Source organism: Mustela nigripes, chromosome 1 (genome assembly GCF_022355385.1).
Source record: "Mustela nigripes isolate SB6536 chromosome 1, MUSNIG.SB6536, whole genome shotgun sequence".
Taxonomy (NCBI): domain Eukaryota; kingdom Metazoa; phylum Chordata; class Mammalia; order Carnivora; family Mustelidae; genus Mustela; species Mustela nigripes.
The window spans coordinates 89,529,514-89,556,823 of NC_081557.1; the positions used below are offsets into that span (position 1 = coordinate 89,529,514).

General features: G+C 57.7%; 1 protein-coding gene across 1 annotated transcript; it reads left to right on the forward strand.

Annotated features, from left to right (window-relative positions):
* Positions 1–1,934: 1,934 nt before the first annotated feature.
* Positions 1,935–27,310, forward strand: TRIM29 (tripartite motif containing 29). The gene is made up of 9 exons (XM_059415396.1): positions 1,935–2,899; positions 10,866–10,961; positions 11,745–11,978; positions 13,230–13,428; positions 16,015–16,116; positions 18,449–18,541; positions 20,255–20,350; positions 23,144–23,220; positions 26,158–27,310. The coding sequence occupies exons 1-9, from the start codon at positions 2,096–2,098 to the stop codon at positions 26,218–26,220; spliced, it is 1,764 nt and encodes a 587-aa protein (XP_059271379.1). The 5' UTR covers positions 1,935–2,095; the 3' UTR covers positions 26,221–27,310.

Genomic DNA, 27,310 nt, shown 5'->3' on the forward strand with positions numbered 1-27,310 from the left:
GTTTTGGAGAAGGCCCCAGGAGTTCCTAGTCAACTTGCCAGTGTGTACAAACAAGGGGGGGCTTAGTGGGGGTCTGGGGACACCACCACCGTGAAGCCAACTCGCTTTGCCTCCAGCACCCCCGACACCTCTTCTTAAAACTCTGGCTGCTCTGTGAAAAGCTTGTCTGCTCCTGCTTCCAGGGGCTGTTGTCACCAAGGATTAGCGAGTTCAGCCTAGTGAGCCAAAGGGGCAGGGATCCCAGAACTTGACCTGGATGGTAGGGGAGGAAGGGAAACTTCCCTCCACACAGCCCACAGCCTGCCGCCCCAGCTGGGCCCCATCCAGCCCTTTCCTCGATGGGGGCATTGGCTCCCCAGGACCATGGCAGTGGGTTGAAGCCAGAGGCGATGAGGTGGTCTGTCTTGGCAAGAGCAGAGGGTTCGGTGTTCCTGAGGGGTCAGAGGGCGAAAGCGGCAGGAGCGGTTTTTTCCCACTTTTGTTCTCTGAGGTCTGTATGTATGCTGATTGTCAAAGTCCAACAGCTGGCCTCTGAGGTGATCAGAGTGCTACACTTCACCGGTGGCTTGTTGGAGGGTGTCGCCTGTGGCCTGGCCCAGAGAGGACAGGCGGATTTTCTCCTGAGTCACACAGCAAAACTGCTGTGGAGACGGAAGGGAGGGAAGTGTTTGGGCCCTGGGGCCTCCGCCGCCCGGCCTGCCGCTGCCTGCATTCCCCTCATTACTGTTGCTCTGTCCTTTCGGTCCAAACAGGTTCTGACCTGCTCGGAAGGCAGTAACAGAAGGGCCGATAGACACCATATGATTTCACTCCTGTGTGGAATTTAGGAAACAAAACAGACCAGTGAAGGATAAACAAAAAAAAAAAAAAAAAAAAAAGAGAGAGAGAGAGAGAGAGAGACAAACCAAGAAACAGACTCTTAACTACAGAGAACTGCCGCTTCCCTAAAAAAAACGGGCGTTTGGGGAGGGAACGGGGAAGGGGAAGGAGGGGGTGGGGGAAGAGAGTACTTGTTGTGAGGAGCACAGGGTGTTAGACGGAGGCGTAGAATCACTAAATTCGACACCTGAAACGAATATCACACGGGACGTTAACTAACTGGAATTAAGATAAAAGTAAGTAAGTAAAAAAAAATTTAAAAATATGAAAAAAATTTCAATTAAAAAAAAAAAAAAAGAAATGACCTAAGGGCCACATGCATCTCGTCAGGGCCGCTGGGCCAGACACGGCTTCTAGAAGCCCTTGACATTTGGGAAACTCCGTGACACCCTAGCTAAAGAAGGGACTTTGGCAGCTCAAAGGTCTCGGGTTCAAATCTCTGCCCCACCACTTGACTTGAGGCCCATGAGGGAGCTGCGTAGAGTTTCAGTTTTCTCGTTTATGAAATAAAATAATTGAACAGGTTATGGGGGGGGTGAAAGGAGCCCCTGTAGGTGACAGACCTAGGACAACGCCTGGAAGTTAGAATCGAAAGCCAACCAGACCCCCCTTTCTCAGCCCAGGGTGGGAAACCTCTCCTCTGAAATCCGGGCCCGCCAATTATAAGGCTATTTGGCTTGTGTGACCCAATTAATAGCCCTCTGTCCTGTGGGCCTCCGCAGGCCTTCGCCCCAGGGGTCCTTTGGCTCAGCAAAGCCTGACCCCCCGTGAGGACAGAGGTCCCCCACTTCCTCAGGAGAAGGTGCGTTGGAAAGTAGGAGGCCGACTGGCTGCTGAGCTGTGGAAAATAATTAAACCAGGGGAGGAAAGAAAACCCACGTCCTTTAGAAATCAGGTTAGGTATGAATGTGCAGGGCGTGGCCTCCTGTATAATTCACCCTCCGCTGGCTCTGGGAGGTGCCGCTGGCTCTCCCTGGCTGGCCAGCCCCTTGTGTCAGGCTGCCCCTCCTCTCTGCTCCTCCTCCTCCTCTTTCCCCACCTCCTCCCCCGCCTCCTCCACCTCCCTCTCCTCCTCCTCCACCTCCTCCCCCTGCTCCCTATAGGTGTGTCCCTGGGCTCTGGCTACCTGGCCCACTCCCCGCGGAGACGCCAGTCCGAGAGGTCACCCACCTGTGGCCCCAGCAAGTCCCAACACACGCCCGCCGAGTGACCGGACATGGAAGCCTCAGATGCCTCCAGAAGCAATGGGGCCAGCCCTGAAGCCCGGGATGCCCGCAGTCCCCCAGGCCCCAACGGCACCCTGGAGAACGGGGCCAAGGCCGAAGGCCAAGATGCCAAGACCACCAACGGGCACGGCGGGGAGGCGGCCGAGGGCAAGAGCCTGGGCGGCGCCCCGAAACCAGGGGAGGGCAAGAGCTCCCTGTTTTCGGGGAACGAGTGGCGGCGGCCCATCATCCAGTTTGTGGAGTCCGTGGACGACAAGAGCTCCAGCTACTTCAGCATGGACTCTGGGGACGGCAAGAGGTCCCCCTACGCCGGGCTCCAGCTGGGGGCTGGCCGAAAGCCGCCCCTCTCCTTTGCCGAGAAGGGGGAGCTGCGCAAGTCCATCTTCTCGGAGCCCCGAAAGCCCACGGTGTCCATCGTGGAGCCTGGGGAGGCCCGGCGGAACAGCTACCCCCGGGCTGACGGCGGCCCCCTCCTGCGCTCCAAGTCGGGTTCTGAGGAGGTCCTGTGTGACTCCTGCATCGGCAACAAGCAGAAAGCCGTCAAGTCCTGCCTGGTGTGCCAGGCCTCCTTCTGCGAGCTGCACCTCAAGCCCCACCTGGAGGGGGCCGCCTTCCGCGACCACCAGCTGCTCGAGCCCATCCGGGACTTCGAGGCTCGCAAGTGCCCTGTGCATGGCAAGACCATGGAGCTCTTCTGCCAGACGGACCAGACTTGCATCTGTTACCTCTGCATGTTCCAGGAGCACAAGAATCACAGCACCGTGACCGTGGAAGAGGCCAAGGCAGAGAAGGAGGTAATGCGCGGGGGCATCTGTGCTCCTGGGGGCTTTGGGCCTCGAGTCTCCACTGTCCCTGGCTCCTTCTGAATCCATCTGTCGGCCCTCTGTGCGCACAGACTGGGGGTCAGAGGCAGTTTCCCTAAACCTCAGGAGAAGGGGCATTGCCTACATGAGCAAATAGAAGCTTGGGAATGACTAGGGGCTTGACCAAGATCACAGGATAAGTTCAAGTCAGATCAGAGAATCCCCCCCGGGCTCAACCCTGGGCTCTGGGCCTGGCAGCAGTGTTTCTTCTTGTTTATTTTTTTATTTTAGGGAGAGAGAATTTGTGCCACCTGAGCAGGACTGACGGCTGGGGCAGGGGTCATGGGCAAGGACAAGGGAATTTGGGGGCCACTTAAATACTCTTTTGTTCCCCAGGCTTTAGAGTCTGCATTTGTAGGGCAAGGGCTCCTTGCTGCTTATCCGTTCCCACTCTTCCCCACACCCGCACCGCCAGCCTCTCGACTTCCCCAAAGGCCTCCTCCATCCCCTTCACTGGCTCTGTGTGCTTCATGTGTGTGGTCGCAGGGGCACGAGCCTATCAGTGGACCCTGCTTGGGGAGGGCTGTAGTTTGCATGTGGGTGGGATGACGTGTGTGTGTGTGTGTGTGTGTGTGTGTGTTGCATGTGCGGGTGGCTGTTTGGTGCATATGTTTATATATGGGGTATGCAGTGCATTTGCACGACAGCTGTCCGTGTGATCATGCCTGGATCTCCTTGGGGAGGAGCAGAGGCGTGGGGAGGCTTGTGAAAGGGCTGTACAGGGAGAGAGGATGTTCTGGGCCAGAGGCTCAGCTGGGATTGCTACCCTTTGCCCCACAGATGCTGAGCCTGCTGTCCCGCAGCAGCCACACAGCTGGCGGTTGTGGGCGGCCCGCCTCTGGGGTGACCATTCTGGTGCTCAGTGCAGGAGACCTGGCCTTCCTCGTCAGCTTCTCTCTACCTCTTTGAATAGGGCAGCCCAGGACCCCACCCCGTCCAGCCTTCTTGACCAAGAACTGGCTGTTGACTGTCTTTCTGTACCCCTTGCCCACACCCCTGGGCAGAGATGGGTTACAAATGGAAAAAGACTCAAAGATCCTTGTCAGGGGTCTTGTTTGGCTCTGGAAGGTATTCCTGATTCCTTGGTGCCCTGACCCCATCCTAGCTTCAAGCATCAGGCTGAGAGATGGTGACGGGGCCGGGTCATGGAACCCATCCTTCGGGAGCTTCCTTGGGAAACAAGAACAGAACCAAGGGGGCAGTCATCTTCATCCGGTGTAACCCAAAAAGCTGCAGAGCTTCCGATTGGGTTCAGGGAGAGCCGACCGAGTTCCACACCTGGTTTTTGCCTCTAGTTAGCCATCCAACCACGGACAAGTCCCTTCTCTTCTCTCAGTCCTGGTTTCCCAATGTGTGAACCCAACGAGCTGGACTACATTGGTGGTCTTCAAGTTCCCCTGTGGAGTCCCAGGATTCTTGGGAATGTCAGGGATGAGGAGGGGGGCAGATTGGTGCTGAGTGGCTTCAGGTGCCCACTTCTCCTGCAAGCAATATACATGCTTATTTGTCTGTTTGTGTCTGGAACCAGAGTATCACCTAACCAAAGCCCAAGTGCCTCTAGAGGAGGGAAGAGTCTTGGGCAGCCCTGTGTGGAGGCACCTGGAACTTGGAGTTCACCTTCTGGTGCTTGGCGCTGCCGTAGGACTCTGAGACAGAGCCCTCGTCCTTGAGGGCTCACGATGTAGGTCAGGAGGTAGAGCTCAGAGGTACAAACAAGCCTGGGGAGCATCCGCCCAGTTACACAGAAGCATCTGTTGATCAACATCAAATCGTAGCGGGTGGCAAGGCAGGTTGGGTGGAGTCCTAGCAGTCTCCTGGGTCTCCTCCTTCACCTTGAAGACAGGGACAGAGGTCCCGGGAGAGGGAGGGACCTGTCCAAGCTTGTGGAGGATAAGGAAGGAGTCCCCTAATTCTCTCCCAATATTTGAAAGTAACTGAGGGGAAGGGCACCGAGAATATGGGATTCAGGATACGTGCGCTCTATCGGGGATTTGAGGGGAAAATGTCTGATCCACTGGAGGGACTTGAACAGTGGGAGCTAGACAGCGTGTGCATGTGCGTGTGCACTCCAGTGGTGTAAGGGTAGATGGGGGTGGTGCAGGGCGGCCAGGAGACGGAGTTGGAGCACAGCTGTTTGTCCATGCTTGGCTCTGCTGGAATGTCAGCCATGGGGAACATTGGCATAGAGCAGGGTTAGTGGGTTGACTGATGGAAGGGAATAAGCGTGTCAATCCTGGCATCCTTTGGAGGCATCCCCTACAGACCCAAACATCAGCCCACACACAGGTTTTTGCAAGGAGCCCTGTCCAGAACCTGTTCAGCAGGTCAGATGGTGAAGGCCCTGGTGAGGTCATCCGGGACCAATCTCGAATGGTTGCATGAGGCTGCAGATGACAGTCAGGGCCTTGGGTTTCGGCTCTGCCTGTAGCCTCTGAGCGGGGGCCGTGTTGGAGCAAAGGCCACTTGGCATGGAAGCGTGACTACCCTTCCTCTGGTGGATCCAGGGCCAGAATGTTCCGGTTCCACTCCAAATGTTAGAAGGGGTCCCCCTGATGTCCACTCCCCTGCCTCTGGACATTCCCCAGGCTGGATGTCTATATCCATCTCCATCCTTTTCTGTCTCATCCCTCTGTCTATCCCAAGTCTTTCCTGGATGGATCCTGTCGGGGGCTGGAGGGGCTCTTGCTCTGGGACAGGGTGGGTGAGAGAAGAGAGGGGTGACCTCCATGGAGGCTGAAGGGGAAGCAGTTTATCTGGTAAGCTGTGCAGAGACAGGAGGCATGGGAGGAAAGTGACAGGCAGGCAGCAGGAGACGCTCCAGTTTCTACAGAGCACCAACTGTTTACCTGTTACTCCTGACAACAGTGCCACAGCTGTGGGCTACTGTACCTATTTTAGAGACGAGGACGTAAGCCCTGAGACGCCAAGAGACCTCTCCAGGATCCCAGCACGGAGAGGCCAAGCCGGGATTCTGACTCTTCTTCTTCTTCTTAAAAATTTTATTTATTTATTTGACAGAGATCACAAGTAGGCAGGAGGCAGGCTGAGACAGAGAGGGGAAGCAGGCCCGATCCCAGGACCCTGAGATCAAGACCTGAGCCGAAGGCAGAGGCTTTAACCTACTGAGCCACCCTGGTGCCCCGGATTCTGACTCTTCTGATGGCTGTTTCCTCTGCACCCGTTTACACTTTGTTTTCACAGGATGGCAGGCTCCCCAGTGGGGGCTTGTGGTGGGCGGGGGAGGGGGGCATCCTCAGATTGGAATCACCTAGAGAATCAAGACGCAGCTGCCTAGGCCTTTCCCCGGGAGCTTCTCATTAGGGGCTTGGGGCCTGGGATCTGTATTTTTAAGTCTCCCTTGCCGATGGTGATGAATAGCCAGGTTGAGAATCAGGCATCTTGTCCAACGTAGCCAGGAAGAAATCAAGGCCTGGTAAAGGTTGGCTGACTTTCTCAAGGGCCCACCACCAGTCTGAGGACAGCCTGGGTGCTAGTCTGTCTACCTGGTCTTGCTCGGTCCCTGTCCCAGCACCCGAGGAAGCAGAAGGGACTGTGAGTCCCCGTCACTAGTAGTGACTAGCAGACTAGTACGGGGCTATCTGACATCTGGGTGGAAATGGGGAAATCTCTCCAGCATTTCAGATTCTTATCCAGATAATTACCATTTGTCTGAGAGTACAAATTTGGCAATTAACTGCCTCATTTGGCAAATATCAGAGCCAACGGCCCATGCGGTTAAATCAAGCCCGAGGAAGATCACGGCCTCATCCCCCCACCCCCTTCCCTGCAGGCCATGCAGGTGACCCCTGCCCGGGTAAGTGTTCCGGTGCATCTGCGGCTGAAGGCCCACCGGACTGGGTGCGACCCACCACTGTGCCCTCGGTCTGCTCTCAGGGAATCCTCCACTCCCCCAAGGCCGGAAGGATTTGCAGGCAGGATGGCCTTCCTGGGGCCCATCCCAGGCAGCAGAGCTAGAGGCAACCAGACGAGTGTGGGAGAAGGGAACAAAGGAAGCATTTAGGGACAGGCCTGGGCAGGGTGGAGGGAAGGAACCCGGAGTGGGAGGAAGAGAGGAGGGAGGTATGTACGGCGATGGAGGGGTGGGGAGCTGAGGCCCCGTCAGATATCGGGGCTTTCCTCAAAATTCCAAGGGAGGAGGGAGAGAGAAAGAGAGAGAGCTGGGACCTCAGGGGGCGAGAAAGAGGGTGTGGGGGCGGGGAGAGGGGTGACGAGGAAAGAGACAGGGTGGCCAAACGATACCATCTGTGGGGTGGGGAGCCTAGGCAGGCTTCAGTTAGCAGAAGTGAAGGGGACAGACAACGTCCTAGAAGATTCAGAGATGAGCCTAGACGTTAAGAGGCCACATGAGATCTGCGTCCTGTTGTGACATCTTGGCCTTAATGGCTTTCCAGCTGTGAAAGCTCAGGCAAAAGTTGCTCATCTTTTTTAGGCCTTAGTTTCTACATCTGTAAAATGGGGCAGCGGCACTTGCAGAGGAAAGAAGAAAATGGCTGGCACATAGTAGGTGCTCAGTTATACAATTAGTGTCCTCCTCCTCCTGGTTTTGGGGGAGAACCCAGTATTTTGGGGGGGAATCCCTGTATCATAGGAACCCAGGCTTCCTATGTTATGTTTTTCCCACATCCCGCCTTTTCCAGCTTCTCGCAGCCGTGTTAGCAGGGAAGAGCTGTTGGAGCCACACAGATGCTAGATACACCCCCCAGGGGTCTCACCCCAAACCCTCCTCCGAAGAGGGGAGCCCTCATCCCAGAGGGGACAAGGGACTGTGGTAACCACATGAAGCTAGCTCCCACTCCAAGGCCCTTCCCCAGGGCCCGCCTTCCTGCAAGTCTGGTCTTGCGAGGCCCCCTCCCAGCCTGTGTCCGAATTCCCCAGTGCCCAACTCTCTCCTCCACCCCGTCTTCCGCCCACTGCTGCAGACAGTGCGTCTCCGCTTTTGACCCTGCCTCCCAGGATTCCAGATCAGCGGCCTCCCCTCCTCCCTCCCGGGTCACCGGCCAACACTCTGGCCCTCCTCGCCACACCTCAGCAAGCCCTGCTGCCTGCTTCCCTCCTTTTCTTCTGCAGCATGGACCCCCCCAACACACACCCCCACCCCAGGGTCTGACTTCCTGGGCCCTTGCCCTGGACTCTTCCTTGTTCTAATCCCCTTCCTTTGTACTCCCTCTTGGCCGGCAAATCCGTGGGAGACTCTCTCCTGCAGGCCCGACCCACCTCGTGTTCCCATGGCTCCCGGCAGGTGCCCCCAGCGCCTCTGCTCACTCCGCAGGACTCTGCTGGCCTTAACCTTCTCTGGTTGTACCTTTTCCCACTGGCAAGGTCAGCCAACCCTCATCCCCTCCCCTCCTTCTGCTCTGTTCTCCCCAGGGTCCTCCCGGCCTCAGTTCCCCACGCTACAGGCCTCTGGGCCCACACTTCTCCCTGCGTCCTGGCAGCGTACACAGTGTCCCCGGATGCCAGTACCGCGGCACCTGCCGCCCTCACTGCTGAGCACCTCCAAGGCTTCTTCAGATCTCGCCTGCCTACCCTCCCTTGCTCCCTGGGGCCCCAAGGGCATGCTGGCCACACGGCACCCTCTCTCCCAAGCCTGGTGGGAGGGAGAGCATCCCGCACAGCTCCTAGCCCATGGAAGGTCCCCCACACTATGAGATGCTAGATTGCTGGCCGGGGCTCTCTCTGTGCTGGGTACTTTTTGAGCTTCCTTTCCTGGCTCCCAGCTCATCCCATGGCCTTGGTGGGGGGTGAGGGGCAGTCCTTTTACTACGTCCATGAAAGATAGAGCCCCGAGGCCCAGAGAAGTCAAGTCACTTGCAGAGACCACCTGCTTGGAAATGGTGGTAACTGCATTTAGTTGTTTGGACTCCCAGTCCCAAACTCTGGGTGGGCTCCCTCTGGGATCCCCCATGCTCATTCATGGGAGGGCTGTCCTCTCCCGCCTGGGCAGGCCCCGGGGGGTGGGGGTGAATATACTTTTGTCCTCTGCTTTCCTCTCCATCAGGCCTTGTTCTGGGGGTGATGAGGTAGGGGCGAGAAACCCAGGGGCCAATGCCCCTACTCCAGCCAGGTCAGGAGGGGTCAGCTGCAGTGGGATGGCTTCCGACTGTCCCCTTGACCTGGGGCTTCCCTTAGGAGAGCTTCTGGGATGGGCAAGGTGCCTGGCACAGACACATTGTCCAGCTGTTTGCTTTTTCCTTATGGCTCAGATCCTTCCAGGCCACAGGATCTGCCACCCACTGTGTCATGGGGTCTCTGTCCTATGCTCTCCACCTTCCCAGCACTGTGTCTATCGGCACCTGATTTCTCCCCAGCTTTTTTCCAGAAACCAGACCAAATCCCATCCTTATCTCCTTTCACTGCTTTCCTCCTGACAGTCATGTTCCATCTCTGGTGATGGCATTTTTCCATGTTGCCGGATTTGCAGCCCATTGCTGGTGGGCCAGATGCTTCCTGAGAACCTGGAGTGTTCTTGCCAGGAGAGCCCAGGACTGGGGCAGAGAGGGGGTGCAGGGTGGGATCAGGGGCTTTCTGTCCGGGACCTCGACAGTTCTTGGCCTGGGCCTTTCCTATTTTCTCCACCAGCTCCCTGATCCTCTGGGCACCCTTTCCAAGAAATCCAGGGAAGCTCTCTCCACTCCCAACCCACTTCCCTGGTGTCTGGGGAGGGACCCCAGTCAGCACCTCGCCAGCCTGGTGGAGCCCTCCAGAGGTGCGACCCGTCCGTACCCTGTGCAGGACTCCTTGCCAACAGAGCTCCCATTCCTAGTGGCTTGTGGCCTCCTCATCTTGACTTTTCTTGAGGGTTCCTCAAAGGGACAGCTGGAGAATGGTGTGGAACTCTGCTCAAAACCCAGAGTAGTGGGGAGACTGTGAGCGCCCTACAGCCTTCTGGGGTGGAGATCACCCACCAGTCTTTCCAAGCTGGAAGGGGCTTTGAGATCCTTGGCAGGGGCCCCCGCAGAACACAAAGGTGGCTCTTGGCTTGCCTGAATCACCTTGGCCATAGCTTCATGCCTCCCCTTTCTCTCTGTTGTAGCTGCGTTCCAGAGAAGGCATTTCTCCAATGGAAGAATAATATTATCCATATTTTCCATATCCATTAGAGCTCACTTCCCCATGAACCCCTCATCGGTCCTCTTTGTGGCCCCACCCCCAGACCCCAGCAGCCTGCGTCCTCCCCTGCGTGGAGATCCCTGGAATCTGTCTTCTCTCTTCTCCTTTCACTGCCTCGCTTACCACCAGCCCCCCTCCCCCAGGGCCCCTGAACAGAAGTCCCCATCTTGCCCAAACTGCGGACTGCACTCCCTTTCCCATAAACAGGTTTATAGCTGTGCCTGTCCAGACGGAGTCCCTGCTGGTTGCCACCTGGGCTCCGGCTTGCAACACAGGCTCCACGTCATGGCATAGAAACGCTGCACACTGTCACTGCCACGGGACACTCCCTGGGCTGGGCTGGGCTGAGCTGGGCTGGGTCCCCTTTCTCCGCGAAGCTTGAAGGTGGTAGGAGCTTCCTTCCCTCTCCCTAGTGGCCTCAGGTCCATTGAGAGGAGTGGGAACCCCATAAATGAACTAACCGTCCTGCTCAGTTTGGGTGGAGGGACCTGGCAGAAGGTTTAGTCCTTTTAAAGACCTGGCTGGGATGGCCTAGCCCCGGAGGCCCGAGTTTACCATGACACAGTGTTTGATCTGTTGCCAGATCCCTGGTGACATGCGTGGGGCCTGGCATATCCGAGGTCCCTGGGACTGTTTGCTGAAGACAGGCTGAAGGGCTAAGGAGTGAGCCCTCCCCAGGCTGGCTCCCTGCACGGGCCCACTCCCTGATTCTCTGTTGCTTTCCCACCTCTCCCTGGACTTCTCCAACCTGCCTCCTTCCCTGCAGACAGAGCTATCACTACAAAAGGAACAGCTACAGCTCAAGATCATCGAGATCGAAGATGAAGCTGAGAAGTGGCAGAAGGAGAAGGACCGCATCAAGGTGAGCAGCCCCCGGGTCCTTGGCCTCGCTGTGTGCTCACCCCGCCTATCCTACCTGGGAGGAGACAGGCATTCTCTCCTGCTCCAGGCCCCCCATTTATGCCCCACACTTACTTCTTCTGGGTTCTCCCACCCCTCTGGCATCCCCACCAATTCCTCTTCTAAGTCCAGGCTGGGCATTCATGTGTGATCTCGCCATCCCCTAAGGCTCCCTTCCAGCAAATAAAGACCCTAGATGGACCTGTCTTCCGGTGTGTCCTCCAGTGTGCTCCGTTGTCTACTCTGCCCAGCAGACCACCTAGCCACCAAGGGCGTGACGTTGTCCTTTCGCTGGGGCCAAGATGGCTGCCTGTGTGTCTGCCGTGGTTTGAGTAATTGCAGACCACAATCTGAGATCGCTGACTCTTGACCCTGGCTCCATCAACAGCCTGTCCGTTCACTTTCTGAATGCTGTTTGGTGCTAGTCAAGGTTTACTGAGCACCACCTGACTCATGGGGGGTCTTCTGGGTCCATGGAGTCGCCTAAGGTTGGAATGATGGCCAAGTCAACCCACCCCTGGGAGGAGTCACAGATAAAGAAGAGTGGACTGTGAATGAACCTGGCCATCCCTGTCCATAGATGGCATCCTTCAAAGATGCCTTTGAATGAGATCCTTAGTCAAACAGACTTTCTGGGTTGGGGCAGTGGAAATGCTCTAGGCTGGGAATCTAAAGATACACCCCACTCAGGAGGTTTTTAAAATCCCGAAACCCTCCTTCCTCTCTCCTCTCCCTCTGGACCCAGAGCTTCACCACCAGTGAGAAGGCTATCCTGGAGCAAAACTTCCAGGACCTGGTGCGGGACCTGGAGAAGCAAAAGGAGGAAGTGAGGGCCGCATTGGAGCAGCGGGAGCAGGATGCCGTGGGCCAGGTGAAGGTGATCGTGGATGCTCTGGATGAGAGGGCCAAGGTGCTGCATGAGGACAAGCAGACCAGGGAGCAGATGCAAACCATCAGTGACTCGGTGTTGTTTCTGCAGGTACAAAGCAACTCCCCCACCATTCGATCCCTCAGTCCTTACATTCACTGTCCCAGAACCTCCATCAATCCCTCCATCTACCATTCATCCATCCATTATCCATCCCTCTACCATCCATCCATCCATCTATCCATCCATCTACCATGATCCATCCACCCATCCACCCATCCATCCATCCATTTATCCATTCATCCATCCATCCATCCATCCATCCATCCATCCATCCATCCATCTTTCCAAGCTCCATTCCATTTGCCCATTTAATTTTTCCATCTAAGCCATTTCCATTCCTCCTCTAAAGAAGGCACACAAGTATGACCTTGTACCTGCTTCAGTTGATATGTACTAATAGTGCTCCAGGCTCAGTAGTAAAGAGTTGTGGGATTGATTAGTGAGGTTTGCTTTGGGTATGAGGCATGGTGTGGAAGGGCTGCCTAGGCGTGATCCTTGACCTTACCTGTCTGTCTATTCATCCAGCTTCTAGAGTGTTTTGGGTACTGCTGCATGCCCCAGGACTCTGGTAGGTGCTGTGGAGAATAGAGAAGTAGAAGACATGGTTTTTGCCCCTGAGGAGCTGCAATCCGGCTGGGAAGATAAGACATGTACAATTAGGGAGCAATATAGAAGAGTATGTAATTAAATGATAAAGCATGTGGTTCCGGAGATAAGTGCCCATGGAAGCTCTGGGAAGGGCAAGTGTGCTGGAGTAATCGAACACAGCTGTGTGGAAGAGGTGGAATTTGAACTGGGTCTTGAAGGCCCATAAAGGTTTCAGAAAGAGGAGGGACTCTCCAGGTGAGGGGGGAGGGGAGGTGAGAGGCAGACTTTAAGTGTGGTATGTAAAGGTGGACGTAGCACCGTGACTGATCCCAAACGTTCTAGAAATACCTTGCATCTCCTTAGTGCTTTCACTCCCCAAGACGTCCCAGCTTGTGTTGCTCTCAGAAACCCCTGTAAAATAGAACAACGTGTCCAATTGAAGAGGTAGGAACCATGGAGTCACATATATGACTACTAACACCATCAGGGATGTTAGCATCTAGTGGAGTTTAGCATCTAGCCAAACCCTTTCATTTTACAGAATGAGAAACATAAGAGGACAAGTGGGGCGAGTTGGTAGCCCAGCTGTGTCTAGAACCACAAGGCTCCCAGCATTGACCCTTCCAGCTGGACGGAGAGCTCCCTGCAGAGAAGTGTCCCCTCAGCTACTAAAAACCTAGGAAGTTAATGGCTTCTTTCCTTCCTTGGTAGGAATTTGGTGCATTGATGAGCAATTACTCCCTCCCCCCACCTCTGCCCACCTACCATGTTCTGCTGGAGGGGGAGGGCCTGGGACAGTCACTTGGCAACTTCAAGGATGACCTGCTTAACGTATGCATGCGCCATGTTGAGAAGATGTGCAAGGCAGACCTGAGCCGTAACTTCATTGAGAGGAACCACATGGAGAATGGTAGGTCTCTTCTATGGGCTGGTCCCATGGCCAGGGCACCTGGTGCTTTCCAAGTGCCAATCCCTGATGCTTGGGCTGGCATCTAGCCAGCCGACTCCTCATTGTTCCGAACCACCTGTCCTACCCAAGGTGGATTCAGGGATTGTAACCCTCCACTGAACCGGCTGCCAAGGTTATGCTGTGTTACATGGGCTCCCAAGGGCAGTGAGCATCTGGGCACTGGCTGCACAAAGGCCTCCTCTCTGTAGGTCATCCCTCAAACTCAGGATTAATTTCATTCCAAGCTACATCTGATTATGGGCCCAACCCAGCAGCTGTGGGGAGGCTGCCACTTGTAAGGGCCAGGTGCTAACCTGGTGATTTTGCGGACTCCCGTAGACATGACCTAGAACTTCATCGTGCTGGGAGGGAGACCTTTCCTGTCACCATGGCCCCACTGAGTGGTGTTGAGCCCAGAGGCTGGGCTGGGGACAATGGGACCCATGTGTCTCAGTGACTCACCGGCTTCCCTGATGTCAGCTTCTGAGTCATGCTGTCCCCCACTGAGGCCAACTGAATCACCTCACCGAAAGCTTTCTCATCTGAGAAACTAATCCATTAAGTCTCTTCTCACCAGCCCAGCCCAGTCCCTTTAGGGCCCTAAGTGGGAGCACTTTCCCCCAAGGCCCCACTCGGTGATCCAGGCCCAACACGGGGCTCTAAGGACACCTCCGGCCCCAAACATTCGAAGGAGGCAGACCCTGTCTTTTGTCTCTAAGCAGAGAAGGTGATTCTCTGGGGATGAGAAGGGGGTAATAGTGTGCTGATATGCTGGGCTTTAGGGGGGACCTCTATATATCTCGGTGATGGTGACATCACCCAGTGTCCCTGTGAAAGGTGAGGGACATTCAGTGACACCTGAGGATCCATGAGCCACTGCAGCAAGACAGTCGTTTCAGGTCCTGAAATCCCCCTTCAGATGATAATGGTGTTGACATTAGCGGTGGTGGCTGACAGTGACTGAGGACTCCCAGTGTGCTGGCTTTGTGCGAGCTCTTTGCTGGCTGTGGCTTACTTTCCCCGCAGGATGCACTGCATTTCATAGATGAGAAGGCTGAGGCTCAGAGAAGTAGCTTTTCAAAGGGCACACAGCTGAGCGGGGGACGTGGTTAGGATTCACGCTCTGATACTCAGCCTCCCAGGTCTTCCTGGTGGAGAAGTTGCTGAGGCTGGCAGCCGGGCTGAGCAGTTGGGAGTGTGATGATCACGTTCCCTGGGGTACAAACCCATGGGTGGGGCCCCTCTGCTGAGGTTGGGGCAGACAGATGAGGATGGCTGTGATTGGGCCAGGCTGCCCATGAGCCTCGCAAGACTGCCTGCCGCCTGCCCACCGGGTCATTTCTAGGTAATGATTGTGTTGACCATGACCTCTGAGCAAGTGTGGCCCCGTGCCCTGTGCCAGGTGTGCAGGGAGGCGCTGCCAGGAGCAGGATGGGTGCTGTGATGTCAGCAGCCTTGCACCTGTGCCTGGGGCCCTGGGCCTCTGTGTTGGTTTGCTGGTTGTTGCTGTGTTGTTGTTGGGAGTGTGTCTGGCTATGGGCAGGGTTGGGGGGAATGGGAGGCCAGTGAGTCAGACCTCCTCTCCTCCTGGATGACAGCCTACCCGTCAGACCAGGGACTTAGTCCTACCCCCAAAGGCCCAGGGTCTGACCATCATCCTGAGCTTGGGGAGCAGTCAGAGCAGGGAGCACTGGGTTGGGGGGGCGGGCAACACCCAGGAGAACATGTGTTTGTGGTGGAGTGCACTACTGTATGTCAGGCCCCTACTGGGTACAGGTGATGAAGACGAAGGAGAAGGACCTGAGCCACTCATTCCTTCTCTTGTCCAGGGCAGACAGAGGGAAGGGCAGAGGGAACATAGGAGAAGTCACAAGAGGAAGGAATGGAGTGGGGGGAGCAGCTGGGGAAGGCAAGTGTGGCACCACCGATTTGTCTGGGTTTGGGGGTATACTGGTGGCTGGGGTGGGCTGGGGAGTCAGTGCCCGCCCCACGCAGCTTACTCCCCTCTCTGTGCCTCTGCTCAGCCAGCTGGATCCCTGGCCCTGGAGGAGGCCGACACTAGAACCTCCTTCCATCCCCTTGGGCTGCCGACATGGCTGGGACAAAGTGAGGAAGTAGGAATGAGGGCTCACACCCCAGTTCTGCCCTTACTGGCCATGTGACATGGGGCTTCACCTACCTCCCGAGCCTCAGTTTCCTGGTCTGTCCCGTGGGGATCTCCATTCCAGCCCAGGGGTTGCGTACACAGCAAAAAGGAAAGGGATGTCAGTAGTACCTTGTCAACTGCAAAGTGCTGTGCCTCTGGTCTTACTCAGAAGGGTCAGTCCAGGGAAGGAGCTGGCTCCCTGCCAACTGTCTCTCACCTCCCAGCGGCTCAGGAGCAGAGGGAATGCTGGGCAGGGCATGGCCTTCCCTGGGCTGAGAGAACCTCGCCTCTGCCTGGGACAGAGGGGCTGTGGGCTGACTCAGCAGAAACCAGGGCTGCCCCCAGGGCCCCCCTTCTCCTCTCCACCTGCCCCTCTGATGGCCGGCCTCTGTCCCTCCCAGGAGCTGACCATCGCTACATGAGCAGCTACACTAACAGCTACGGCAACGAGTGGAGTGCGCCTGACACCATGAAGAGATACTCCATGTACCTCACGCCCAAGAGTAAGAGAGAGTGCCCCATCCCTCGGGGCCACCGACTTCAGGACTTGGCTGGGTTCCGCCTTGCCAGAGTGACCGTCACTGGGTTTGCCCGGGGAAGTCCGGGTGCACACCTGCTGTCCCTCTGGACCCAAGAACAGTGCCCCATTCCTCCCTCAGAAGCATCTGGGTTGGAGATAAACTATAGGCACCTCCTGACTCCCCCCTCCCCAGTCCCTGACTCCAGTCCCAATAAGTCCTATGCTTCCCTTTCCTTTCAGCGGGTCTCCAGGCTGCTGTTTTCACCAGCAGTGATCCTCGGGGCCTGAGCCTGAGCTGTGTTCTGCTTCCACTTGCCTTGTTGTAGTCCTGGGGGAGGGCCAGCCCTCCAGAGCCATTCTGCCTCTCTAGGGTAGGGAGACGGACGGCTGGTCTACCTTTCCTCCCCGCTCCCTCCTGGCACAGCGCCTGGCCCTTGGCCTTCCTCTCTGGGCCCTGGACGGTCCCAGCTTGTGTCAGCCTAGGTGGAGGTAGAGACCAGAGCCTGCCTGTTTTTGCCCTGGGGGAAGCCTGTTGCGTTCTTTTGCACCAGCAACAAACCGCAACAACACCCGTTATGTAAGGGTGGGCGTGCCAGGCGTGTCAGCCCTCGGAGAGAGGGGGTGCATTCCTGGGGGCGTGCCTACGTGTGGGGGTGGTCTTCAGAAGAGTGGGGCTGTGGGGAAAAGGGAGAAAGGGGACAGAGAGATGTGGGGAAGGAGCTGGGGACCAGGGAGCCCCCAGGCTGAGTGCTGATCTACACACCTCTGAGACACACACACACACACATACACACACACACACCATGGGAAGGGCGTAGGGGCTTTAGAGATGAGCTCAGCTGGGGCTTTAGAGATGAGCTCAGCCGGAGGAATCTCTGAGCTCCACCCAATGTGAAAACAACACCTGGGCCCTGACAGAGGCCTGGAGAAGCACCTGGGCACCCAAGTCCCCCCTGCCCCACATTCCTGGTGTGGGTCAGGCCACCAGCCTGGCCCCTTCCCCTCCCAGGGCGCTGTTCTTGGGGCCCCGTCCTTGAGCGGGTGAGTAGCACTAACCAGCCTCCCCAGTGAGGACCCTAATGTGCACTGGTCCCCTCAGCTGGGCCCTGCTCGGCTCCCTCAGCTCCCTCGGGGAGTGAGAGGGGCGTGGGTTCCCCCTGCAGGTCGTGGGGAGGGGAGCAGAGGAGCAGTGGGGTTAGAGGGAAGAGTACAGACCTGCCAGGATGTTGCCCTCCAGCCAGCACCTGGGGACTTTGGGCAGGTCACTGTCCCCTCCGTACCCCCGTCTGGGAGGAGAGAAATTCAGCTCAGATGCTAGGAAGGCTTTCAGCTTATCACGGAGTCAGGCAGTGACATTGGTAGGTGGAAGAAACAGGTTCATCCGGTGTCCCTGCCCTTGCACTGAGGACTGAAGGAAGGAGGAAATCTGCCCTCTGGGAGCTCCCAGGCTCGGGGTAGAGGGAAGGGAAGGGCCAGGAAGAGTCAAAAAGGGGATCAGGAGACAAGGCCATCCAAGGGTTCCTGGCATGAGTCTGGGGGCTCCGGGGCAGTGGGCTTGTGCAGTGACCTTTCCCAGCGGAGGCTGGTTTCCAAGCCCCTGAAGGAGGGGCAGGGTGCTCCGTGAAGAAGCAGACCAGAGCTGGGAGCGGGGTGCCTGTTAGGTGGGAGGGAGGAGCTGATGGAAGGACCCAGACACATGTGGAAAGCATGTCTTCTTCTTCTGTGAAGTGGGGGTATGGAGCCCACTCTGCCAGCCTCTCAAGATTGTTCTGAGAATCTGAATTTGGAGGCTCCTGAGCAATGTGAGGTCTTATCCCTGGTGGCAGAAGCACCCGGGAGATACTTGTGGCCCCTGGCTCCTCATCATAGGCGAGCCCGCACCTGTACCCCCCCAACAGCTGCCACCATCCTCCTTCGTCCCAGGGACACCACCTCGCAGCCTCTGGGCTCTCATGCAGGGCCTGGCTCGGGGGGGGGGGGGGGCTTCTCAGGTCTTGGTGATCCTTAGGGCCGCCCACATAGGGAAACCATGCACCCCGAGTCTCTGCAGAAGCTTCCAGATTTACACCTAATGCTCCTGTGTACTTACTAACAGTCTTTCACCTTTAAGTGTCCTGATTTGGAGCGCAGATTAAGCGGCTGCCTGATCTAGACCCAGATGAGCTGTCTTAGTGGTGGGACCTGGGTCTGGGGACAGGGAGTGAGCGCCGTCTGGGGACAAGGAGTCCCGCGTAACCCCCTTAAGTCAGAAGCTGTGGGCCTGCCTTGAAGGAGACCCAGCTCTCCACAGTGGGGACCCCTCATCTCCTTCCTAGGTGGGGCCAGGACATCGTACCAACCGGGGTCCCCCAGCCGCCTCTCCAAGGAGACCAACCAGAAGAATTTCAACAATCTGTATGGCACCAAAGGTGAGAGAGTGACTCAGCATGGGGCTGAGAGGTAGGCTGGGGGCGGGGGACGGGCTCCCCCGTGGAAGGTGGATGTGGGGCGCTGGGATGGGCTTAGGGGCCCAGAGACAGGCGGGGAGGAGTCCTACTGAGCTCAAAGTGTGTGTGTGTGTGTGTGTGATGTCCTTAGTTAGGGTGCGGAGAAGCAGCCTGGAAATCCCTGAGGGTGAGTCTGGGAAACCCGGAGTGGGGCTTCAGTGTGGAAGCTTCCCTTAGTATGTGTTGCAACACAAGGACCCACAGAGGACCCTTTACGGAAGGGTGCACGTCTGCCTTGAGAAATCACTTTTAAAACAGACTAGTGTAGCTGTAAATGGGACAGACGGCAGGACAGGAAGTGGGGCTGCCCCTGGAGATCCGGGATGGGACGTAGTGATGCCGGGTGAGGGACATGCCCTTAAGGCCTAGAAAAGGTGAAAGGTGGGATGCTTGGCTTCCTCGGGGAGAGAGGCCAAGCAAGCACAGACGCCCCTCCGTCCCGCGTACCGAGGGCATCCTTGTGCCAAGTGTATGACCATGCACTCGAAGACCCAGGTTTTTGGAGGATCTGGGGTGCCAGCCAGCTGTGGGCAGGGAGGGCTCCCCTGGGGCAGTTCTACCAGACATGGCCCTGGGATGACTGAGGAGGGGTTGGGGGGCCTCTTCAGTGAAGGCATGGGCTATGAGAGATCTGGGTGGATGAGCTCACTCCGGAGGTCCCCGTGGCAGGGGTTCACAGTGGGGCGGGCAGAGCGCCCCACCTCCCTCTGACCACTGAGCCCCAGTGTCAGGCTCCTGCCTCCTGCAGACGGCTGTGGGAGAGGACCATCAACCAGGACTGGGCCCTCAGCCATGGAGTGAGCTGACTGGGGAGAGCCCCAGGGCTCAGGGCTGCTGAGAGGGCAGCCCAGGGCAGGGGTGTCGTCCGTGGGGGGCTCTGAAGCCCCCAGACTCGAGTGTCCTCGTGGGGCTCCTGCTGTTCCTCCCGCACCAGCCCCGCTGCCTCTCTCCTCTAGACTGCAGGGACGTCCTCCCAAAGCGACCCTCGTCAGCCTCTTCCGCTTCCCAAGCAGAGTTTCAGGACTTGAACCAGCTGCCTCTGTGCCCAAGTTTTAGCATGTGTTTCTATTTATTTGTTTACTTGTTCTTGCGCTCACCCAGCAACTGTGCAATGGAATCTTCTAGGGACCAGGCTATGCGCCGGGCGCTGGATATGTGATGCTGGGCCAGACAGCCGTGTCCCCTGCCCCCAATTAAACTTGCCCTTATAACTCAGGGGGACAACAGGGGAGCAGAGTGACGTGAGGCCTGGGGCTGAGGCACACACAGACTTGGGGGAGATGACAGGGAAACTGATGCCAGAGGGCCCAACAGGTTTGTCAAGGATGGGAGCCGGTCCGGGAAGCTGCGTGTGCCCCAGGCAAGAGAGGGCCGGCCCGGTGTGCCGCAAGCTCAGAGGGCACAGGGTGGGCTGTTGTGGCGGAGCTGGAGGAGGTGAGGCCAGAAAGTGGAGGTAGTGAGGGGGGCTGTGTGCCGGTAAGGGACTCGGAGCCTGAGTCTGAGGATGGTGGGCCTTGAGGTACGGCAGGGACGAGCGGACACTGTGGTTTAGGACAACTCTGATGGCAGGAAGGATCGGCAGGAAGTGTGCCGGGGGTGCTGGGGGGGCTCACGTCTCCTGCTGTGCCCCACCAGGTAACTACACCTCCCGGGTCTGGGAATACTCCTCCACCATCCAGAACTCAGATGATGGGCCCGCAGTCCAAGGCAGCTCCTCCTTCTCCCTGAAAGGTGAGCTCTCCCCACCTTGCCCGGCCTTTCCTGTGTCTCTCCAAGCTCTGTGCTGGCCTCCGCCCCCTCCCTCACCAGCTGCCCTCCCTGGAGGGACAGCTGCCCTCCCTCCCTGGCCCGAGAGGTCTCAGCTGTCGGGGAAGGCTGGGCTTGGGGCTGGTTTCAGCGAACACTGGGCCCTAACCATGATCCACGTGGTCAGGGAGGTGGGGACGCCAACCTCGGGAGACCCCTTCCCCTGACACCCCCATCCTGTTTCCATTGGGCCTAACTTCTGAGTCCTCCTCCTGCAGAAAGCTTAACTGCTCAGCCTGCGCCGGCTGGCCTCTGTCGGCTCTAGAGGCTGTGACCGCGTACCAGCGGCCAACATCCTGAGTCCTGTCAGGCCATTTCTCAGAGAGGCAGGACTAGATCATGTCTAAAGTGTTCTGAGTCTGACTGCGCTCCCCAGACCAGGCGGAGTGGGCCAGGCCCCTCCTGTCTCTTCTGAAGGGTCCTAGGGACAGCTCTGTGGGCTGTGGTGTAAGCCATTCTATCTTCTGGCGCCCGAGCCATTTGGCCTTGAAGCGAGGGTACAGGGGCTGGCCAGGGTCAGGGAGAGGGAGGAGAGAGAACCGGGCAGGCAGGCCCCCAAGCAGTGGCCTTGGAAGGCGACTTATCATTCAGCTGTCCCTTCCAGGCTAGAATCCCACCCTATCCCCAGGGCAGGGACTCTTGGAAGGACCAGATCACCTTGCTCACCTTAGAAGGTGAATATGACTGGAGGGTCCCAGCCTATAAGACCCCGGGGGATGTCCTCTCCCCAAGCTAGGCCTGGCAAGCTCTGGCTACCAGCGGTCCCTCCCTGCACTCTGGTCAAGCCCAGATCAGAGGCTACGGGTCAGGGAAGACGGTCATCCCCCAGTGTGATTTGGAGCTTCCACATTCCCCTGTATCTCCCCATAGGCTTGTACCAACTCACCTCCTGCCCTGGTGAGGGCCTTGACCTAGGAGAGCCCCTCCTCAAATACTCTGAGCCCCTGAGGACTAGCCCAGGGACAGTGTGGTCACCTTCACACAGATCAGCTCATTACATCAGCTGGGACTGGCCTTGGATGGTGGGGTGCTCTGGGCAGGGGCCTGCCTGTGTGTAAGCAGAAGCCCCGCCCATGAGGATGGCCCCCCACCAGCTCCTACCCAGCAACCCTAGCAACCCTAGAGGGAGGCAGAGTGCATGCTCAGGGTGGCCTGGCTGGGCTCCCAGCATAGCAGGCCCCAGGGCGAGGTGTGACTCCTGCTGGCCCCTCCCGGACCAGGGTGTGCTGCTAATGCCTCTCTCTCTCCCAGCAGGCTCTGGGAAAGCCCCCTATCAGTTCACCACCTTGGGACAGGCCACCACAGAGTTTTCCAAACCACTGGACGGCAGTGGGCGATTTAAAAACAATCCTGGTACCGGCCTGTGTTCCCTCCCCTTCTCTCTCCCACAGCAGGGCAGATGGGACACCCTCTGGGGCTCTCTGCCACTTCGAGGGCATCCTGGCCCTCCTCCCCAGAGTTGCTGGAAGAGGGATGCCTCCCCCCTCCCCTGGCACCATCCCTAGCTCCCCCTGCCTCAGACTTCTGCCTGCTGCACGAGGCTGGTCTTCGGGACCACAGCCCCGTCCCCATCCCCTCCTCACCTCTCTCGGAGCTGGCATGGGTTTTTCTTTCTGGGAACTGAGAATTGAGATCTGAATTCCCCCCTCTCTCCATCTCCCACTCAGGACCCATGGAACCCTCTCTTGCCAAGGCGCCCCCACCCCCACCCCCGGATGCAGGGAGAGACCTGAGTCTCTGCTCTGTCTCCATCTTCTTGCTAAATGCAGGTGGAGGGAAGGGCCAGCCAGGCCGGTTCATCCTCCCTCAGAGCGGCCAGAACAGGGCTCTGGGCTGCCCCAGAGGAGGGCAGACCCTGTTTATTTCTGAGCTTCTCCTGTTGGGGTCCTAATCTGCTCCTTCCCAGGCCCCAAGGCCTGTCCCTGCAGGCTGATGACTGAGACAGAGGGTGCTTTCCACGGTTCTGTGGACCAGAGCTCGTAACAGATCCTGCTGGGCTGAAGGGGAGCACGGTGGGCAGGAGGACCAGGCCCGGACAGGGCCCACGTGCTCTGGGCCCCATGGGCTTGCTATCTTAACTGTGGACCTTAGCCACATGGCAAATGACGGCCTGGCCCTGGCCCCAGCCTCCAGCTCCTGGAACAGGCGAGAGGCCCTGGAGCTGGGCAGGACCATGAGGGTGGGTTTCGGTACCCCATCAAACCTGGGTTCACATCCTGACTGCTGCTTCCTGGTGGTGCAGCTCAGGGCAAACTGATTGTGGGGTGAGGGTTAATGAGGAGACCTGTGGGAAGGGGGGACACTGGCCATCCAGCAGGGGCCTTCGGAAAGGGCGCCTCCTGGTGGATACCTTAGCTGGTTGTGCTCATGGGAAAAGGTCAGTGGTGTGAACCTTCAGGGTGGGTGGGGAGAAATCCTTGTGAAGTAGTGTGTTTCTGACCTAGATTTGGGGGCCACAGTCCAGGACCACCTGGCCCAGCCCACCTGGCCTCTTCCTCCTCCCTCTGTTTGCCTTGGTGCCTCCCCCCTTTGGCCAGCCTCCCCGTGGTGCCCCCCCCCCCCCTAGCTGCTGCAGGCCTCTTTAGGGGTTGCTGCACTTGGTAGTGGGCTGGCTGGAGCTTGGTGGTCACTTTGGAGATGGTACCCCTGCTGTTGTGGCCCCGGAGGCCCTGATGGCCAACATCAGCTCCCTCCGACCGGCGCCTTCTGTCTCTGCAGGCTATCCTTCCCTCATCAGGAGCCAGAGCCCCAAGGCCCAGCCTCAGACTTGGAAATCTGGCAAGCAGACTTTGCTGGTGAGTGATGGGCTGCCATGATAGCCTGTCTGGTGATAGGCATCTCCAGAATGGGCACGGAACAGGGCTCCCCAGGAGCAACTGGTCATCAGTCACCCAAGGGAGGTGATGGGGGGGTGTGACCTCTCTGGGCCATGGGATGGAGGGAGAGAGCAGCAGTGGCCTGAATTCCTGCATCCTGCATTCAGCAAAGGGTAACAGAGACCCAGGGCTAACAGTCAGTGGATCTGGGTAAGCATGCACTTTCTGGGCCTCAGTTTTCTAATCTGTAAAGTGGGCATCCCTGATTCTTTCATTTGGCAAATTGTTGCCGGGTGACTATACTTGCTGAATGAGGACTGTGTCCCCATCAGCTCCGGGCATGTGAAATTCTCCGTCCTGGGGATGGACGTCCTAGTGATGCCACCTTCCTGGGGCCATTCCCTAGCTCTGACAACACAGAGGCCACTGGGGCGATAGCATGGTGAGGCAGAGGCGGTCAAGTCAGGAACAGAGATATTTCAGGGTTCAGTGGCTAACGCACCTGAACCAGGAATTGAAGAACCACACTAAAGGAGACCATGGCCTTAGGGTCTGGCCAGCTTAGGGGATTTCCTCTCTGAGGCTCTATTTCTGCAGTCTTGTAATGCAGTGCTGAGATACGGGGATCCCTAATACCCCCCCTCTTTTAAAGATTTTATTTGACAGGCAGAGATCACAAGTAGGTGTAGAGGCAGGCAGAGAGAGATGGTGAAGGGGGGGAAGCCAGCTCCCTGCTGAGCAGAGAGCCCAATGTGGGGCTCGATCCCAGGACCCTGAGATCATGACCTGAGCCGAAGGAAGAGGCTTAACCCACTGAGCCACCCAGGTGCCCCCCTAATGCCCTTTTGACCTGACCCCCACCCAGGACCTCCGTGAGCAGGGCCTTCCTTCACAGGCTGCGCCTCCACCTCCCTGAATGCTTCTCTCTTGGAGCTGAGGGAGTCAGACAGCTGCGCTGGGATATGGGTGACAGCAGGGGCTTGGCTGGGAACAGGGGCAGGAGTCCCCAGCTCTCTCCTGTCTTTGCATTTGGAGGTCATATCGTGGGGAGGTGATTTGCTCCAGGCCCCGGCGACTGGGGCTGGATTAATTGGAGAAAATCTTTAATTTGCTGGTGATGGGAGCTAAGTGATCGTGTGTGTAATTTGTACCTGGGCCCAGGGGCATCGCAACAGCAGGACTGCAGAAAGCAGATATGGGGAGAAAAAAAGGGGTTTTGTTCCTGGACTCGGGCCTTGCCCTCCCTACCACACACTCTTTTACTCCCAGGGCCTGGGTCCCAGCAGAGAAAGCTCATTACCATCTGGAGACACTTGCTTGGCAGGGCAGGGTTCTGGCTAGAACGGAGGCAGGTGCTAGCACGTGAGGGAGGCTGTCCTGGGAGTCAGAATGCCTGGGATGTGGCCCTCGCCTTCGTACCCACCTGCTGTGTGACCTCCCATGAGCCGTTCTTCCTCTGCTGCCATTCTCGCAACTGTAACAGGAGTTGGGAGCCTCTGACGTGTTGTGACCCTGAGCCAGGGAGGGGACAAGGGCAGGCTGGGGAGACAGGGAGAGCACCCTTCCCAGATGCCCTGGAATTCTGTTTCTGCCCACCTGTCACTTCTGGGCTCTTCACGGGACAGCACCATTCACCGACCTGTGGTTTGCTCTATTGACCCAGCCTTCCAGAAAGAAAGGCGTGAGCCATTTCCAGGGCTCTTACTGACTACTCTGGGGTCCAGACCCATTCCGCCACTGAGTAACTCTGAGGCTTTGGCTGTAGCCTTCTCCTGCCTGGGTGCCTCTGTATCTTGCAGTCACTTCTTAAGGGGGCCAAGCAAGGTCCGAGTTTAAGGACTCAGCCGCTGCATCCCGCAGCCCCCCAGGCCCTGCTCTGGGCCAGATACGGCTAAGGAGCTGCTAGGTGACCACATCTCCGGGCAGACAAGGTTGAAGGCAGGGGCGACCGACCTCCCCAGTGTCTCCTACAGAGGCATCAGTGGACCCAGCTCAGGCACAAAGCCACTTCCAGAGCCCCGCGGAGGGCTGAGCGCTCTCACATAGACTAAGCAGCAGCTAATCTGGCCTTCTGGTTGCTGGAGGCTGATCTCTTAGGCTTGGGGAGCTGAAAGGAGCAGAGCAGAGCTGGTGGGAAGGTGCTTCTGGCTCTGTGCTGAGGCCGCTCCCTCAAGGATGGGCCTTGGGGAGGCCAAGGATAAAGGATGGAGTTGGGGAGCCCACCTCTGTGTTGGGCTGGGCAGTTTTTTGCCTTCTGTGAACCCTCTCTGTCAGGGGAATCACGCAGAGAGACCAGAAGCAAATGCTTGTGGCCCTTGGGATTCAAGGAGTGATTTGGAGATGTGGGTAGGGTTGTTGGAGGAGAGGGGGGTGCGGGGGAGGCTTGGGAGCCAGACTATGGGGGCTCGAATCCCAGCTCCACTACTCAATAGCTGGGTGGCCTTAGGGAAGTGGCTTAGCCTCTCTGTGCCTCGATTTGTCCGTCTATGAAATGGGTATGATGATAGGAACCCACTTAATTGGGTAGCTGTAAAAACTCCATGAGTCCTTCCATACAAAGCATTTGTAACACAGGGTACAGCTCTGGAGAGGAGAAAATATATGAGACCAGGAGCTAGGGCGGTGCTGGGGTAGGGGCGGCTCCTAGGCCACAGAGAGAAAGTCTGATGAGGAGCTGAGGTTCCTGCTCACCAGCCGAATGGCGGCAATGAACTCTGAATGAGCTATGAACATGGAGACGGATAGCGTTGAGTAGATAGAGCCTGCGGTTTGGGCCACAGGCCCCATAACCTGCTAGGGAGTTCAGAGGACTGCTGCTTCCCTGGGGGGGAGGTGAGGCCCGGGCAGGTCTGGTTGGTTGGCTCCACTGCCATCTGCCCTCCCTAACCACTCTTGTTTCCCTCCCACAACCGACAGTCTCACTACCGGCCGTTCTATGTCAACAAAGGCAACGGGATGGGGTCCAACGAGGCCCCGTGAGTTCCAGACAGGCAGCACCGAGGCCCTGGCACCCCTGCCCTCCCCGGCTGATCCTGCTGCTCCCGCTACTGTGCTCATCAGGGTGGAAGGGAGCCGCCCCCCTCTGCTCCCTGCCTTCAACCGGGCCCCATCCAGGCTCCTCTCCAGCTTTGGGACTTCTAATGGCCACCATCTTTCCTGTGCTCAGAGGCCAGCCATCGCAGGGGTGGGAGATAGGTGGGCTTCTCTCCCCTAACCCACCGCCCTCTCTTGGGTGGGGTTGTTGGGGCCCACATGGGGGCGGCCTGCCTTTCCCGCCCATCCCCTGCCATCTTGAGGCCTCTTGGCCATTTCTCTCCAAGCTTCCTTCCCCAGGATGTGGTCTGTAGAAGTCTGCCCATCTCCCACCTGCGTGGGCCCACCTTCTCCTTCCCAGCAGCCCAGCCCCGGCAGACCACTGGCCCTAAGTACCCAGCCTGGCGGAGCCAGCAGCCTGGGGCCACGGTGGAGGGGAACCTCTCAGCATCTCGGTATCATCCCGACCGTGTCGGGTGTCACCGTAACCATATGGAGTCCGAGGTCCTGGGGATGGGCTCTCCTGGCTGCAAGGATGATCTTAGCCAAGCCAGGTCCCTCTTCTACCTGCTGGGATAAGCAATTCCCTCAACGTGATAGGATCCATCCATGAAAATAGCTCCTGGCCCTGCTGCCCAAGGGACATGCCATTTCCCCCACGGAGTCCTGGGCCATCCCATTGTTCTGTGTCCTCTCTGGCGATGGCACGTGAGCAGGCCGGGGACATTGGGTCTCGGCTGGTCACTTGCAATTTCCAGGTAACTGCTGCTGTTACTTCAAGGGTGGCTGACCCACCACCAGCCCCCCTCAGCCACTGCCCCCATCCGTCTCCCTCCTCCCTCTGACTACCTTCCATGTGGCACACCGTCATGGGGCTCAGGGCCTAGAGACGGACCAAAGCGGGAGCAGCAAGGTAGGGCCCTTCCTCTTCTCACCATCCCTCCCAAGGGTCCTGGAGACAAGGGGGTGGGGCCAGCTGGCCAGGGGCAGGGAGGGGGACACTTAGCTTGGGCTTTCCCCTCCTGAATAAACCATT